Here is an 18,981-nt window from a genome sequence, read left to right on the forward strand (position 1 = left end):
TTACATTTTCAGATACTTTGAAAATTGTAAAATCATGTCCTCGTTGACCACCTGGCATATAGTAATAAACCAAAAAGGTAAAAATCTCTCCCCTTGTGGAGTTTACATTTTGGTGGAAGGAAACAGACAATAAATATAATAAATAGGTGAAATATATAGTGTTACAGTGCTTTGTTACATATGGCTATGTAGCAAATTACCCCAAATCTTAGTGGTATAAAACAACAATTTATGATGCACAGATTCTGTGAGTTGGAATTTGGACAGGTACAGGGGGGCCAGTTTGTCTCTGCTCCACTTGCAGCTAGGCCCTCAGCTGGAAGATTGAGAGGCTGATGCATGTTTGGTGGTTGATGCTGGCTATCAGCTGGAGGTATCAATTTCTTCTCCCTGTGATCTCTCCCCGTGGACTGGTTTGGACTGGTTTTTCAGAACCAGAAAAAACCATCTCGGCTTTAATGACCAAGCCTCAGAAGTCATGCAGCATCATTTCCCCTGCATTGTGTTCATTGGGGCAGTCAAAGTCCCATCCAGGTCCAAGGGGAAGAGAAATAGACTCAGCCTCTTGATGGAAAATGGCAAGACTCTGGAAGCTTACATGGACTGGCAATACTGCTGTAACTATTTTGAAAATTAGTCTGCAACATATGGTATGTTACAGGATGATAAGTTATGTGCAAGTAAAAATAGAGTAGAGTAAAGGGGACTTCCAGAGTGGATGGGGGAGTAGTGTAGATTGAAATTTTAACTAGGCATCGTTGAACAAAAATTTAAGGACATTGGGGTATTGTGTGGATATCTGGGGAAAGAATATTCCAGGCAAACAGTGAATGCGGTGATCGTAAGGCAGGGGGATCCTGGTGTGTTTCAGGAACACTCAAGGAGGCCAGTGTGGCGGGAATGGGATGAGCAAAGGGGAGAGTAGTAGGAGATGAGATCAGAGATGTGCCTGGGTCGGCATGTTACCTTATAGGCCGTTGTAAAAAACTTTGACTTTTATTCTGGGTAAAATAGGGAGCCATTGGAGGGTTTTCTGTAGAAATTATATGCCTTCTGTACACAGTTCCATTCTTGACATAATTACATGCCTCTTCCTACAAAGGTTTGATAAAGTGATAAATGTTTTGAAATATAAAAAGGATATTGAAAGCTTTAGATAATCTTTAAATTTTATGATTGGTACCTAAATAATTAGAGTCTGAATATAGCTTAACACCTGAATTCAAGGAACTTTTAGGGAACCAACACTGAAGCAAACCCTTAAACAGAATTAGAATAGATTGTACAAGAAAAGTAATAACTCATAACTTTTTGTCTGAAATTATAAACCAATAAAAAGAAAACTTAGTTTGAAAGCATATACATATAATTATTAAACAAGGCTCAGAAAGCATAAGACATTGATTCTGCCTGTGATTTACAAAAGTCTTGAGTAAAATATAATTGGGTTAATGAACTTACAAAATGGTAAAGTGAGGAACATGACGAATCAAATCCCCAAGGAACAATAAAATTGGACAAAACTGTCAAAAACAATCATTTTAGGACTCTGGAACTCAAGCAAAAGCATATAACAAATTGAGAAGCATTTATTAAAAACCAATCAACTTTGGGTAGGGACTATGGTTGTCTGCGGTGTTGTGACTTCTCCCTTTCCCATTCCCTCCCCCCATGTCCTAGAGAGTTGTCAAAGGCCAATTCTCAGATAGCCTGAGGTTGGAATATTGGTTGGGACAAGCAACAGATCAACAAACCTATCAGAAATTTAACTGGGAGATCCAAGCAATGAGACAGCCAGTCGTAGCAGGTCTTGATGAGGTCCCACAGGTCACTAGTGGACTGGAAAGCTGCTCAGGAGAGATCAGAAAGGGCCCTAGTACCTACTTAACTGGCTGATTGTCCCAACTTGAGTCAAATGTTAACTCTTGGCTACGGTCTAAGTCATATAACAACATAGTTTGGAGGGAGTGAAAATATTAATCTATATCTTTGTGGGAAGAGATGGTGATTGGAAGAGACCACAATGAGTACTTCTGGAATACAATTAATGTACTGTTTCTTGATTTGGGTGCTGGTTTCACACGTGTGTTCACTTTGGGATGATTCATTGAGCTGTACATACACTTAAAATTTGTTCCTTTTTCTTATATACAGAAAAGGGAACAAATTTTTATCAATGTCTTATCAATGTCTGTTGACATGATAATACTATATAACAACCATAATGGACAGTGAACATTTATTTTTGCTTATGAGTCTGTTGGTCAGTTAGGCGGATATGCTAATCTATGCATTAATGTGTAGACCAAGATAGTTGATCTTACTTAGTAGGTCTTCCTCCTGCAGTTAGCTGGCATGAACGCTGAGGGCTGGCTGGTCTAGAGTGGCCCCAGCTAGCACAACTCTTCACTGATTACATGGTCTCTCATCCTCCAGCAGGAGTCCAAGAGACTGAGTGAAGGCACATAAGGCCTCTTGAGGCCTAGGCTTGGAACTGTCACACCATCACTTCCATCTCCTCTTGGCCAAAGGCATTCCAAATTCAAGAAGAGAGAAAATAGATTTCACTACTTGATGGGAAGAGTGAGAGTCACATTGTAAGAGGATTAGGTACAGGGAGGAGAACTGGATTCAATTTTGCAATGAATCTGCCACATGTTATGTTTCAATTTAGTAATATATACATAAAACAAACAGCACAATATTGACAGTTATCTCTAGATGGCTGTTTATGGATATTAATAAACAGCTTTTCTGTACTTTTTGAGGCTTTTTTAAATGTTTGTTTTGATTTTTTTTTTTTTTAAGTATGGGTTATATTTGGTAATTGTTTTTTTAAATATAGATCTCTGGCTCTACTCCAGACCGCTGAATTTGCACCCAGAAATGTACTTTTTTTAAAAAATATACTTTACAAGTGATGCAAAATTTTGAGAATCACTAGTTTGGGTTTTCTGAGACTTCTGTTGGAACCACTGGCCTAGCTAAACATATTTCCAGTTTCTATTAACTACAGAGAAAAAAACAGATCAATGCTGCTAGTAACCCAACCGTCAGTAATATGAGCTATTAATAGTAATATCAACCATTGACAAGATTGTCTAACTCCTTTGTTCAAGCCACAAAAACTATATACAGACTTTTAAGGTTCCTTGAGCACAGTGCTTGGGGGAAGAATGAAGTATATTAAGTACCTACTGCATGCCACAGGCACGACACCAGGTACTTTATATATATTATTTAATCTTTGCAAAAGTCTTGGGGGATGGGAATTATTATTCTTACTTTATAGATGAGGTCATTGAAGCTCAGAGAATTAACTAACTTGTCCAGTGTTTCATAGCTACTGAAATAGATGGCCAGGGATTTGAGTCTAGCTTTCAGACTAAAAGTTAAACAGTTTTGAAGAAAGCAGTGATTTTGGAACTAGATAATTTATTACATGTTAATCCCAGTGTTCATGAGAATTATGAAAATATATCTGTACAGCACATAAGCCAGTGCTTTAGCTGTCCTTATTACTAATCACTCATCTTCAGATCAAAGTGCAACCACTTAATTGTTCAAATAGCAGGAGACTTAAGTCTGAAGTTTTATGTATAGTTAAATTTTGTTATGTTTTTCAGATATTCTGGGTGATTTATGTTAAATGTAAATGTTGATATTTTAAAAATTGAATGTTTGTGTTCAAACAGTTGCTAAGCCAACTTAAAGGAAATTTAGAAGAAGAAAATCGACATCTACTGGATCAAATTCAGACATTAATGCTACAGAACAGAACACTGTTGGAGCAGAATATGGAAAGCAAGGATCTTTTTCATGTTGAACAAAGACAGTACATGTAGGTACCAAATAATTTTGCACTCCAAAATATTACTCATCATTTTATCATTGCTATATCTGATAGCAAAGAAAACTCAATGCTAAATAATATTTTTTGATTTTCAACATTATTATTTCAACATATATTTTTAAATGCTTATGTTTCAGGCTCAATGCTAATAATCAAAAATACTAACATGACAACATGGGCCCTGCTCTTAAGGACCTAGTAATGTAAAGCAAGAAATACAAATAATTGCCATAATGGAGGTATGTGTAGGAGACCATAGAAATATAGCAGCCTTAGTGTGGGAGAGGCAGAGTGAACTTTCCAAAGATGATTGCTTGAACTATGGCTTAGAGGTTGAATAGGAGTTCACTTGAGGAGGCATAACCGGCCAAGATAGCAGCAAATGAAAAAACACCGTGGTATGATGAAAGTGTATTAGGATATAGTATAGAATCTAAAAATTAATTATTCTTGCTGGAGCAAAATTTGGGAAGGAGCAGCAGAGTTGTGAATAAATACTCAGGAGTCACTTCGCAAAGGTTTTTCTATGCCACACAAAGAAGTTGCTGAAAATTTTGAGCAAGGGAGTAATATGATCAGATTTGCATATTTTAAAAACATTGATGACATTTTAGAGTATGGATTGGAGGTTCTGAGAATAGAGACGAAGTAAGTTTTAAGAAGGCTGTTGCAATAATCTAATAAAAAATAATTCACAAGCAGTGGTATTTGAGATCAAATACAAGAGGTAGAATTGACTGGGTTTAATTGTTGGTAAATTGTGTTTCCGTTGAGAAGAGAGGAATCTGGTAAAATCAGGGGTTCGTGCCTGGGCAGCTCAGTGGGTAGTTTGTATATTACACCATGATGCACCTTTACCAAAGTCTTCTCTTCCCCTTGTCCCTAAATGAGAAGTACCATAGTGTAATAGAAATTCCAGATGTTAAAATCAAACCTCTAAAATCCAAACCCAATTCTTCTAATCACAAGCTATGTGATTATAGGCTAGTTACTTCATTTCTTTGATCATTGGTTTCTTTTTCTCCAAAATAGAGGTATAATACCTACTTCCAGAATTATCCTCAGGAGTAAATGTCGTAATATGTCTGTGCCTTTCAGACATGATGTACATGATGGTGAGCCAGGGCACATAGGAAACCAGGATACATTATACATTTTTTGAAGCATCAATTTTATTATAAAATTTGGGGTAGGGAACATTATTTTTATATTACTACACAGATACATCATGGAACAAAAGCTAGAGTTTCGCATGAACTTTTAAGATAAATGCTAAACTTCAAAGAAATGGCACATTTTTAGCTGCCCACTTTGGACTATACCTTCAGTCCTTTCAGGGGTACGTGTGCCTTTACTCTCTGCTATAAGAGGTATTTTAGCTTAAGAAGCAGTGAGTGTATCTAAAGCTCTTGGCATTTGAGTTTCCTGTCCCTTAAGCAGAAGCATTATCCAAAGCTTTATCTTCTTAGTATTCTGACCCTTGGTGACTAATCATTTCCAAGGTTTCAGTGATTATATCTATATATTGACTTATAAGTAGTAGTATCTATTCTGACTTTTTAAATTTAAATAAAAAATATCCACCTTACATTTACATGTCAGACATTTCTATGTGAATGCCTCTGTCACATGGTTCTAGTAGGAGTGACAGTGAACAGGTAGTACTGAAAGTTTGGAGGTTCCTGATATATTTCAATAGGAAAAGGGAGAAAAGAATTGGGAGGTTTAGGCTATCTGCTATTTGCACTGTGGTATAACTGTTGGCAACTTGTGCTCACAAAGCATCTCCTTCCATAGAATCTCTCCACTTAGTTCCTTCTGGTCCCCACTACCTTAATTCAACCTTACCTCTCAACTAGACTATCCCATTAGCTTCCTGAATGCATTCTTTACCTCCGTCCTTTCTGATACATCCATTCTATTGTTCAGTTTAAGGTACCTAAAACAAAGATTTCATGTCACTTTGTAATGAAACTTTCTATATTTCTGATGAGCAAAATCTTAACCCAAAACCCCCTCACTACTTCCCCTCAAGAATGATTAATTTAGCATCCTTGCCTTTCTTTTTCAGTCTATCTAATGTGGCTTTTTTCTTTGGTCATCCAAGATAGAAATATTCTCCCTTTTATAAGTTCCTGTTGTACTTCCACAGTACTTTATTTGGGCACTGCTACTGCCTTGGATTATAATAGTCATTTGTGTATATATCGTCTGTCTCCTGTATTATAATCAGAGCGGGGCTACTTATTATTCATCTTTATATACACCTCATGCCTTCCTCATTATAAATGATTGCTAAATTTTGAGCAAATAGTATTCTTTGGCATCGCATTTCTTTTTAAAGAGTTCATTTTACTTTGGACTGTGATCTGTGATTTTTCTCTATATAATGTATCCAATAAGAACATAAAAATGAAACTGAGAGATGGCGAAAGTGTAGCATATTCATGCTTGCTGAAGGCAGGAAATAATTCTCTATGAGTAAATTAGCCTAAATCTGCCATAAAGGAAAAAAATATGTTTGCATAGAGATGCAGTTGCCAGATTATTTACTATATTTGTAATTATAAGCAAAGTATCCATTTTAATTTTTTGCCTGTGTAAATTATAATAAATCATCCTTCATTCCAATAATGATTTGAGATACTAAAGATCCGAGAAAGGGGAAAAGTCAATGCTAATATAATGTTGTTTAATAGCTGTAAAAAAGATGTTAAAAGAATTCTTTTGTCATGGTGAAATTGTAATATGGAACATTATCTTCAAACAAATCCTACTGAAGAATTGAAACTTTAAATCCTATTTCCTTTTATTTAAGTAAGTTGTAAATTTAAAGAAAAGAAGAAACTTGGAAAATATCCCATTGTTACCACCTAATAAATTTTTAGTTGTCAACCATGGTATCTGTATTTATGTTTTGAGAAGTTAGATCATGTCACAGAATAACTTAATATCATTCATAACTGTACAAAATGTGCATGTCCTAAAATGTAATTTTTATTTTTATAGTGATAAGTTAAATGAATTAAGACGACAAAAGGAGAAATTAGAAGAGAAAATTATGGATCAATACAAATTTTATGAGCCATCTCCTCCTAGAAGGTACTGTTAGCCTAATTTTATTCATTTTATTTTGAAAAAAAAAAGTATTTTAAACATCTAATTTTGTGAAGGACTTATATATTGAATTTTAGACTGACAAGAATTTTTTAAAAATTATTCTATCAGGAGAGGCAACTGGATTACTCTAAAAATGAGGAAATTGATAAAGTCTAAGAAAGATATTAATCGGGAACGTCAGAAATCTCTAACTTTAACACCTACCCGCTCAGACTCCAGTGAAGGATTTCTTCAACTACCCCATCAAGATAGTCAAGATAGTTCTTCAGTAGGTTCAAACTCTTTAGAAGATGGCCAAACTTTGGGAACCAAGAAAAGCAGCAGTGAGTGCTTAAACTCTTTAAATACTTGTGATCTCTAGTATTGATTTAGAATCCTTTCTAAAGATTTCTTTAAAATAATCTCAATAGCCCTTTGGGTAGTCTAATGAATTCATTTCTTTTTAACTCCATACAATGATAAAATTCATTGCATCCTGCAATAATGCATAGACACATGGTTTCTTTATTGTGTGTTTAGAGATATCCCATACACAGAGATACCATCATTTGGCCAGGGAGGTAAAAGAGCGTAGAAAGAACATTGGAATAAGAGCCAGAATACCCCTGTCACTTGCTAATTCTAGTAACATGGGCAAGCGTTTTATCTTTGCATCATACTTAACAGGATGATTATGAGAGGCAAGGGAGAAGTATTTACAGAGCTTATTTTCATAATCATAACAAAATAGAATAATAAGGCATTTTATAATGAGGTTTTACTCATATACTTTGATGATATCAAACTGGAGTAAAGTTACATTGGGGAGCAGCAAAGAAAAATAGGTATGAATATGAAGGGAATGTTAGAAAGATGTAGAAATAATTGAAGGTTATGAACATTACTGAGAGATTGCTTGATAAAGGATCAGTTAAAATAGATGGGGAGATATAAATTTGTGTATAAACTTGTGATTTAATTTTTCAAATTACCAATATAGAAGTATCACATCATAATGTGCCCTATACAGTTTATAATCTTTTTATTTCATTACTTGTGTGCTTAGCTAAACAGCAAGAGCAAAGTAAAAGCCTAAAGAAATATATTTTAAGAGAAAGAGAAAAGAGGGCAATGATAGGCCCTTTGAAGATGTCAAGTTGATGACTATCAATGTTCTTATAAAATATGTAAACAGGATATTTTGAATCCACTCACTCTATCACCAGAGTCATCAAATTTAAAAAACGGATTTATATATATAAATATATATACAAGTATTTACATAATTTACATGTTCATATACATATATACATGTATGTGTATATAAATTTCACTAGTATTCTTTTGAAGTAAATAGTAGGCAAAAACAGTTACTACTTCGCTCAGGGGTAGACTATTCATTTGATGGATAATTCTCAAAACACTCAAAAAAAACTATAGATAGTGTTTCAGCCTTAGGGCAATTAATTATCTCTGAAAAGGCAGTAGTTTTGGGTATAGAATATTAGACATTAACTATAGAGTGTATTTCAGAATACACTTTAACACCCTAACAACTAGAATCCATAAGTACGCAAACAAAACACACTAACAACTAGAATCCATAAGTACGCAAACAAAAAAATCATACACATATATATATATTTTCATATGTACATGTACATATGTGTGTGTGTGTATATATTAGGCTCAGGAAAGTTGTTTAATTGTATATTCCCACATAAGATTATTGTTACATGTGTCTTTTGCTATCTAGTCTTGTCAGCCAAATCTACATGAAACCTCTGAGTATTGTTGTAGAGAGAGATCATCAAATTTTCCTTAAAAGAGTGCCAGATGAGTTAATTTTATTTACTACCTTTAGATTTAAAACATCTGACATTTTATTAAATAAAAAATGGTAATGGGTCTACTTAATTTTTTTAATTAAAGGAAGATATTTCAATTCAGATATGAGAGCATACACAAAGTCATGACAGTCTTTTTTGAGGTCACCTTGTTTGTTTTAAATATAAACCTGTATTCCTTCATACTGTTTGCTGAAACATCCAGAATAAGAATCAGAAGGAAGTAATATTTTACTGCAATTTGTTCAAATTTAGAATTTTTAAAATAAACACAAAACCCAGCAATGCTAATGTCCCCTTAATTTCAGTGTAGTTTGGAAAAAGAACATTGTCTGTCTGAAAACTGATTGCCGTAAAAGGGGTCACATTCCACCACTGGCAAATTTAAAACTCCTTTTATTGTCTCTTTTGGAAGAGTATCTGTCTGACAGTAAAGCAGTCTTTGGGAAACAGTGGAAAACAGAAAGAGGAAGTATTTGAACTAGACAACATGTGCATGCTGCAACCACTCAGCTTTGTTTTAGCTAAGTGTCCATTTTTACATTGCTTTCAGTTCATTTCTTTTCAATCATTGAAAATAGCATTGTTTTCCCAAGCTAGAAAAGAAATGCTAAGTCAAAAGCTTAAATGATTCATGACTATTCCTAATAACAATTACGTATGTTAAAAAGCTGTATGTCCATTGCATTCTCCTTAATGAACGATATTTGTCAGTTTGTCAAAAGAGCTTTGATTATTTACAAGAGAATGGCAAACCCCGAGAAAGAGCATAGTTATTAAGGCTGTGTCCAATATGTTTGTAAGTCATTATGCAAGTTGGGGTCCCTAACCCCTCAATTGCAGTTCCAAAAACGTATAACAATTTTTTGTTTTCAAATCTTATTAAAATGCAGCTTAATAATGTTAATGACTCTAGTGAACATTTTCATTTTTGTGTCAATGACTCCTACTGTAGTTATAGCCCTAATTTTCATTCGCAAAATTTTTTTTACAGTGCTATCTTTGACTTTTTAATGGCCTCACCTAAAAAGCCCTTCCAAATATCTACAAATGTCATACACAAACATATATATTTTTTTTGTCTATTTTGCTTGTCTTAGGGTGCCTCCTTAACTTTTAGCCTTATCAGAACTTAGTGCTAGTACTTATTACTACTGTCAAAATACTCTTTTTTTCTCTTTTCCCCAATCTTTTGTAAAATGAAAGTCATATAATTGCTCATGTTATCTTTTGACTTCATTCAAAAGAATGCATATTTCCATTCTAATTGTGTGCTACTAAATTGGTGCTACTAAATAATGCACTAGAATTCAGTTTAAACCAAGAAGTAATTCCCTATTTCTTTATTAAAGCTTAAGAAAATAACTAAAGATTTAAAAGTTTTTTTAGATTCTTATAAACATCCCCTGGGCACCCTAGTTGTTGTTGATATATATTACTAAAATACTCCTACAGAATTAGCGTTTTCATAAATTATTTTTTCCATAAAGCCTTATAATTTAAAAAGTTACGGAAACTAGAGGATTGAAAAGCCTTATACATTTTCATCATGTATACTCTGGCCCACCAGTAGCCCTAATTTTAAAGGTATACATTTACAACTTAACTAGAAAAATTGTTCCTTCCATTAGTAATTCTAACCAGTTCCTGTATTTATAGGACTTTAGCCAATCCAAGCTTTCGAAGTATGTGTTCCTCATCATTGTCTTCAGTGCTTTTCCAAGTATCTTAAAATATCAAAGTGCTTATTCCATATTTCATTATCACTCAGCAGCACGAAAATAATAGCCTTAATGTAGCATACATAAGCTGAAACTCAGACATTCATTTCTGTCCTTAATTTCAACATTTAACTCCCATCTGTTCTTCTCCCTTTTTTCTTTCATTTTTCTGTTTCTGTTTTTCCTCATGCTCTGACATTAAAGTGGTTGCACTGAAAAGACTGCCCTTTTTGAGGAACAGACCGAAGGATAAAGACAAAATGAAGGCCTGCTACCGCCGTTCCATGTGTAAGACTTTATGACAGTTCAGCTTCTTTCAAATGACTACACTGGCTTCCATTACTAATTTTTCACTAACCTTTCTCTGGACTGTGCCAATTTTCTTATTTGGCAAAGTACAGTCTTCCTCTAATACAAGGAGCTGGAAGAATATTTTTTTTTCCCAAAACTGGCACTGAAATCGCATTATATGTATGTTCACTGATACATATACATGCATATGTTTAGTCATACATTTAATAATATATTCGTAAATTTCCAGTGCTTTCTAAAGTTGGCAGAAAAAAAAAACCTTTAATTTTATATGCCATAGAGATTTTTTCCCGAAGAAATTTACTTAAAGAAAATATAACAAAACCTTTAGCATTAGGAATTTATTTCCTTAATGAACTAGATTAAATAAATAAATAAAATGGCCTGTAACTCTTTAAAATGTTTGTCATTCTTTATATAATAATACTCTGGTTTTCCTTTTTTTAAGTGGAATGAGTAATTACGTAATCACATTAAGTGTCTGTTGCTTTGGCTATCATCTCTTTCAGGTTTTTATTGAATGGTATACTTATTTGATTCATAAAATGAATATTTTCTTCAGTAACCTGCTCTGACCAAGGACTCTCTATCATTTTCAATAATAATGCTGTATAAGAACTGCTGTACATCTTATTTTATTCATTCCATTTTTATCACCACAAAACCACATTATGAAGGCTTCTAATTATTATGCATATCACTCCACAAAAGCATGGCAGTTGTACAGAGTAAAATTCCTTTTGGTATCTTTAAAAGGGGTGGATGTGGGATAAAGATATTTACTGAAATGTGTCAGCCTTTGGCCTACTCATTTCATTCAGCTGAATGCATGTCATAATTCGAATGACCTTGTGGTTATAGTTTTTGATTTCCACTTGCATTAATCCATAGACAAAAACCAGATCATGTATAATACAAAACAGGAATGAGAGCACATACATTAACCATGCTGATTCATTTGCTTTCATTTGCATCCCAGCCATGAATGACCTGGTGCAGTCCATGGTCCTAGCAGGAGGACAGTGGACAGGTAGTACTGAGAATTTGGAGGTTCCAGATGATATTCCAACGGGTAAAAGGAGAAAAGAATTGGGAGCTATGGCCTTCTCTACTACAGCCATCAACTTTTCAACTGTCAACTCTTCTACAGGCTTCAGATCCAAGCAGTTGGTTAATAATAAAGGTATAGGCTGTCTGCTATTTGCACTGTTGTGTAACTGTTGGCAACAGGAATTTTAATGTGACTTTCCCATGTGTACTTTTTTGACAGCAACAACCTGAAATAATTATCAAAACAGTCTGGCTTTGATTTGAGAGAATTTTCAAATCATTTCAAATATTTAAAACATACAAATAAGTAAAATCTTTCCTAGGCCTTTCATAATAAACAGCTAATAAACTAACAAGAAAAGGAAAAGTAAACCAAGTAAAGTATGAGAAAAGGAGAGAGTGATAGAAACTTTTTTTAAAAAACTAAAAACACTACGACTTCAAACAGAGAAAACCACGTAGAACAACCCAGGCTCTTGCTTTGCTTTGCAGGGTCACAGGGGAGATTGTTTCATTGCTTCTGGTGTTTTCCCTAAACGAGCCAGCTCTCATCAGCACTATTCTGTTTTTTACTCCTAGTTTCAGTTTCTGATTGAGTCTATGAAATATGTTAAATCAAGATGTATTATACATGATTGAAAAAACTTTCCATATTCTGCATAAATAAAATGTTATAATGGGGTTTTATTGGTTAAAAAATATTCCTATATCCATTTTGCTATTTTATGTAGATGCTACATCGTTTGAAGACATAAGTGCACAAGGTATTAGTGATGATTCTAGTACGGGATCAAGAGTTCATGGTAAGATACGAACTTTATTTGGAGAGTACATATTACTGCAGAATGGGAATGCTAAGGCTCTTTGCACTGAACCCATGAATGTGGCGTTGCCAGCAAGCATGTTTTATCTAACCTGCATCTCATAGCTACCTCTGCCATTTTTTCAAGCCTAATACGCCCTTTTGCCCCCTTTAAGGTTACTGCTTCCTCTAAATAGTCTGTTTTAGTCAAGGTCATTCATAAAGTATGCCTGCACAATGCTTAATGCTAATTTTGTAGCCATTTTGGTATAAGTTTAAAGTTATGAGTTACTTTTTATCATTGGTTTAAGAAATAGTTACTTGGGTGAAGGATGAACCTCTAAGAAACCACATTTTCGGCAATGTCGAGCATTTCAGATTTTTAAATTTCTACCTGGAAAATCGTGTCTTACCAAACTAAATTATTAACAATAAATGGATAACATGTTAAAGGAATTTCATCTATAAGCAGAACTTTAAGAAGTAGAATGGGTCCGTGTTCACTATGCAGTTGTTTCCCTTGCACAGATAGAAACACAAGACATGAGCTGTGCAGGTGCTCATATGCCTCCTGTTCGTGGCATCTCCGCAACGTGCAGGGTGCCTTGTCTGACCTGTTGTAAGTGCTAATCACTAGCACTTTTTTTTTTTTTTTTTGGAATTTCACTCTATTCAACTAATACACTCCTAGTATCCATCTACAAATCATATTCAAATCTAAATATGCACTTGGTCTTCTTATCTTTGGATCTCAACTATTGTTTCAGATGTGTCCTCTGTTCTTAAGTGCCTTACTGAACTATGTGGAAATTCCTTTGCTCTCTAATCTATAAAATGCAACTGTCTGTGAGCATGCTCAGCCTGTGCGAGTATGCATGATTGCTTCCTCAAAGCATTCTGTGATCAGAATGTAAAGTTCAGTGTCACCAGCTAGAAGTTTTATCACACTGTCTCCTGATTTTTTCATTTAGCTTCAAGACCAGCAAGCCTTGATAGTGGCAGAACTTCCACTAGCAATAGCAATAATAATGCTTCACTCCATGAAGTCAAAGGTATGCTGTAGGTAAATTTATTAATGTGTTCCATCTGTTTCCAAATTTAAATGGGAGATTGGTGAAGTTTCTGAAGTATGAAATTCAAATCATCTATGTTTGGAGCATAGTTCCTTTGAACATTTTACACTTGTCACATTGTAATACAAATGTATTTCAATGTATACAAATGTAAAAACAGGAGCATTTATTCTTATTTCCATTTTTCATCTTCACAGATAAAATACTTTATTGTAATCTTAATTTTTCAAAAATATCTGTAGGTCCTTATTTTAGTTATGTTTAGTCTTTGTCTTTATTTTTCTCATAATGAATGTACATTGAATTCTCATTACAGAAAGTATTTTGGAAGTACTTAATTTAGCCACAAAATAAGGGGAAATATTTTTTTTTAATTTGAGAAGGCAATTGTGTGTGTATATGTGTGTAACAAGAGCTAAGTGGATGCATATAACTCATGTAAAGAATTATTTCAAGATTTTTTTTCTTAATTTTTTAATATGCATTCTAAGGTGAGGTTTTTATGTAATGTCTGGAAGCCTTGACTAGTACTTTTTTCCTTAAAGATACTTCGTATACTGCCTATTCAGATCTGGAATTGTTTAATAGATTATAAAAGTTGGTTAAAATAATTATTCTCTACAATCCAGAATTCTCAAATTATAATGAATGCAATTGTTCTGTTGCTTTTTGTATTATACAATCCTTTTGTCTCAGTTTTAGTTTTATTTTATCATTAATGCTATGATCTGAAAAATCCGATTTCAAGGAGGGGTTATATTTTCATTTTTGTAATCATATTTGTATATCTAGTAAAAAAAATGTAGTCTGAAAATGTGGTATTTCTTTTCTGATTTGAAAATTTAAGAAAATTTTACTCCTATAAAATTGTTACATAACTTGAACCAAATTCTTTCATGGCCTACTTTATTCTCTCTGATTAGTAAACCAAGGAAAGTTGCATTTTCTATCTCAGTACTATATACAATTCGCTATTGATGAAAATGAATCGGCACTCTTAAGAAATAGCATAAACTTTAGGAAGCTTTTTTCCAGAACTAGTAATTTGCATTCTATACAGTTGCTCAACCTCAACAGAAGCTTAAGGCTATGTAGCCACCATACCACAGGCTATGTAGCCACCATACCAACAGCGGAAAGCAGGAGCAATCAGATGATTCAAACATTAAATGAAGAATAAAATACTATATATGTGATAAGTAATTACATCATGTCTCCTTTTCACTTTCCTTGTATGCCTGCTATTTAAATTAAAAAATTGTTTCTTATTATTCATTGAGGATGAACAGCGAAGCCTTCAAGAAAGGAGTAAAGACTTCATAGAAAGGCAAAGAATTAGAATTTTTAGCATTTAGAACAGTTTTTGGTTTTAATATTCTGTAATAATTTACAGTTCATGTTTTGTTCTAAATTGTGAGGTGTTTTTCAATTACAGTTGACCCTTGAACATATGCAGAGGGAGTGAGAGGTCAGCTCCCCTAGCTCTCGTGTTGTTCAAGGGTCAACTTGTATTTGAACCAGAATCTTTAAAAATGTATTATTCACTTATTTATTCATTCATTTACTGATCAAATGTATTAAATGCCTGCTTTGTATGTTTAGGCTCTGGGTATGGTGGTAAAAGCACGTCTTTGCCCTTGTGCAGCTTATACTAATTGTCAAATTGACTAACTAAGGAAACAGGCTGTGGTAGACTGATAAGGAAGTGTGTGGTAGACAAAATAAGCAGGCAATTGTTAGACCGATGAAAGTTTAACATAGTTTACTGAGCATTTCTAAATAAAGCTTGAAAGTTAGTTTGGCTCTTCATAAGAATCCAGTCAACAAATGTTATCACTTGTATAGTTTTAATCTCATTTCTATTACTGAACTTTGAACGCCCCATTTACTCCAAAAGCAGGTGCAGTTAATATCCAAAGCAGGCCACAAAGCCATAGCAGTGGAGAATTTAGCCTGCTTCATGACCATGAGGCTTGGTCCAGCAGTGGTAGCAGTCCAATCCAATACTTGAGAAGACAAACCAGATCAAGTCCAGTGCTCCAGCACAAAATGCCTGATACACTAGAGAGTCGAGCACATCACAAGATCAAAACTAGTTCCCCTGGCAGTGAAGTTGTTACTCTACAGCAGTTTTTGGAAGAAAGCAACAAGCTTACCTCAATACAGGTTAGTTTTACAGGTGACCTTAATTTAGATGGACATTACAAATTAAATTTCTATGATTGAACTTTAGAGCTTTTTTTTTGTTTAAGGAGTATTTAGAGATACTAGCAATTTTGTGTCATACGGTCTAATGTATCAAAGTAAAAAGCATGGCTGCTACTTACTAATCTGCTTTGATTTTTTTTTTCTTAACAGATAAAGTCCTCAAGTCAAGATAATCTTTTAGATGAAGTAATGAAAAGTTTGTCTGTGTCTTCTGATTTTTTGGGGAAAAATCAACCAATTAGCTGTGGTCTGGCCAGGTCAGTAAGTGGAAAAACACCAGGAGACTACTATGACAGACGGACAACTAAGCCTGAACAATTTGTGAGACCTGGTACTCGAAAGACTGAAGATACCTACTTCATTAGTTCTCCAGGAAAACCTGTACCAAGCACTCAAGGAAAGATAAAATTAGTAAAAGAAACTTCTTTGTCACGACAATCAAAAGACAGTAATCCTTACGCCACTTTACCTCGTGCAAGCAGTGTAATCTCTACTGCCGAAGGAACTACTCGGAGGACAAGCATCCATGATTTTTTGACCAAGGACAGTAGACTGCCTATGTCAGTTGATTCGTCACCAGCTACTGCTGATAGCGACATCACTGCAGCATCTAGTGAGTACTGTTTACACCAGTGGTCCTCTCATACATTTCACAGCCCAATACATGCTGTAGGTGCTCGTGCACAAAATGAGTTAGCTACAGATAAGCCTGAGTCTCTATATGTCCAGGCTAGAAACTCAACAAGAGAAAGGTCACATTTTCTAAACCAGACTTTGGCCACTATTAGTATGCCGAATGATGCATTTGGAATATCAGCTAAAGATAGCATTGAGTCATTTACTGTGGCTCATCCATCTCAGCCATTTTTATCCCTGAACACAGAGTTAGTTAGTAACATAAGTGGGTTACCTCCCAGGCCAGTCACCAGAGTAACTGACCAGGCGTCTGCCTCTTTGGACAAAGCTGCACAGAAAGATAATGAGCAGTTTTCTGATAATCAGAACCCTAGCAACAGTAACCCACAGTCTTCTCTAGATAGCAATAATCTGATCACTCCTGCATGCCTCTATCCTGATGACACAGAAGCTGCATTGTTGGTTTCTGAGGATAATCAAACTGTTTGGTATGAATATGGTTGTGTATGATCAAAACTACGCAATATAACACTGATGTCATTTGATATGCCCTGTGCTTCTCTAATCTGATTTTAAGAGCCACTATTGAAAAGTATCATTTGTCTAGGTTCATGTTTTTATTTTTAAATTGTGGCTTAGTGTTTGGCTGTACATGATGGCTTGTATATAAATGTGAATGTGTAACCACACCAAAGTCTGCATGAAATATTAATTGCATTGTACATTTTCTGCATGACTTCAAAAACCTTAACAATACATGTTCCTCTTTCACATTCCCTGTCGCCTGTTAAGAGATTGTTTTAGAAGCGTGTTAAAATAGTTGCATGCTTTAATTACCAAGAAAGCATTTCCAAGTCATATTTACTTTGTTGCTTCCAAAAGAGAATGCTCACTTTTTCTGTTCCTCCCTTGCGCTTCCCTTTCATTCCCTCCTTCCTCTCTTCTCACTCCTTTCTTTTTTCCCCCAGAATGTGTACTTCATATTGCACATGAATAGGAAAATATGTAAAAAGGTGTCATTTTCTTTTGCCATTTAATTGTGCCTTCGTCCTATTTTATTTTCAAAGAAATAGTTAATAACTCAATATTCTATGTAGTAAATATTAACTACTGCCCATATTTATAAAATTGTTCAGATTTAAAACATTGTTAATACTCACAAATTTAGTGTAATTCTTTTAAAAACCCCATCAAGTTTAAATATGACTTATGCACTGACTAGGAGCATTTGTATTAATTCTGTTTTTTCTTTGCACTTTTCTTCGACTTCTTTCAAGTTTACTTTTTTACTTGGAATCAGTTAACAGTAGTTTTTCCAGTTATTTTTTTATATAGAGTCAAAGAGAAATAAACCAAGCATACTCAATGTGTTGGAAATTTGCATTCTGACTTTTGTTCAAAAGGGTAGCAAGTTTACAAAGTGGGGAAGATGGTTATTTCTATAATTCTATAATTATTAAATTATGTATGTCTGACCTTAAAACAGAATTTTCTAAAATGAGTACATTGTGCTAAAATAATATTAGGATTTGTAACCATTTAAGCAAACAGGTATGTTTTTAGTAGGACAAATTTTAGAACAAAGAATAAATACAAACTCTTAGCTAAAAAATAACCATATAACATAGAGAAATATTTGCTAACTTTGACTCCAGTGTCATAAACTTTAAAATTATCTTTCTGTGGTCATAGCACTTTTAAAACATAATCAGCTAAACCTGAATCTCTATCTCCCAGAATAAAATAAAACAAAAAACTTACAACCCTGATTCACTTACTCCTGGAGGAGTATATCTTTGTCTCTGGAATGTTTTTGCCATTTTGATTCAGCCTAAATATTACTGATAATAACAGCCTGGCATCTGGAAGGAATGCTTTGGAATGTAATTTTCTACAGGGGGGAGGAAATTATTATGTACTATGTGTTGTTATATTAATTATTGCTGTTAATTGGGCCAAAGAAAACAATCTATGGAAAATCTTTACTTAGTGAAATTTGTATCCTTTGTAAATTAAGCCATCCTCTTGTACTTACACGAGATCATTCAGGGGCTAGGCCCCTTCCATTTATATCTTGACCATACGTCTTTTGTCATAACTAGCTATTACGAAAAATAGTGCTAGAGGAGATAGTCAAATGAACGCAATCAGAAAATTTTCATATTTTTTAGTACCACCTAATGTATTTGCTATGTGAATACATCAATCTATTTTTTGTCATTTGCTTCACAGTCAGTCGTAACATTTCAATGTTTTTGGTGTCCCCTTTTTTTTCATAACCTAGTAATAAAACTTAATGGTAAATATAGGAGAGATTAGATGAGGCCACACGAGTATATCATGCATATGTAATAATTATTGTTATTTCTTTTCCACCTTG

General features: G+C 34.1%; 1 protein-coding gene across 5 annotated transcripts in view; it reads left to right on the forward strand.

Annotated features, from left to right (window-relative positions):
- Positions 1 to 18,981, forward strand: part of CCDC88A (coiled-coil and HOOK domain protein 88A) — a 117,227-nt gene that overhangs the window by 93,218 nt on the left and 5,028 nt on the right. Inside the window, exons 23-31 of one of the 5 annotated variants that reach the window (XM_074331998.2) lie at positions 3,696 to 3,841; positions 6,863 to 6,955; positions 7,082 to 7,296; positions 10,725 to 10,808; positions 11,812 to 12,015; positions 12,614 to 12,685; positions 13,656 to 13,736; positions 15,655 to 15,923; positions 16,116 to 17,967. In XM_074331998.2, coding sequence (XP_074188099.2) covers positions 3,696 to 3,841; positions 6,863 to 6,955; positions 7,082 to 7,296; positions 10,725 to 10,808; positions 11,812 to 12,015; positions 12,614 to 12,685; positions 13,656 to 13,736; positions 15,655 to 15,923; positions 16,116 to 17,111 — 2,160 coding nt within the window. In that variant the 3' untranslated portion in view covers positions 17,112 to 17,967. Of the gene's footprint in view, positions 1 to 3,695; positions 3,842 to 6,862; positions 6,956 to 7,081; positions 7,297 to 10,724; positions 10,809 to 11,811; positions 12,016 to 12,613; positions 12,686 to 13,655; positions 13,737 to 15,654; positions 15,924 to 16,115; positions 17,968 to 18,981 lie in introns of those variants that run through there. The other 4 variants (XM_019719686.3, XM_088796160.1, XM_088796161.1 and 1 more) reach the window with 4 other exon arrangements.

The sequence above is a fragment of the Rhinolophus sinicus genome, chromosome 2, assembly GCF_057876585.1.
Source record: "Rhinolophus sinicus isolate RSI-liver-muscle chromosome 2, RSI-T2T, whole genome shotgun sequence".
NCBI classification, from domain to species: domain Eukaryota; kingdom Metazoa; phylum Chordata; class Mammalia; order Chiroptera; family Rhinolophidae; genus Rhinolophus; species Rhinolophus sinicus.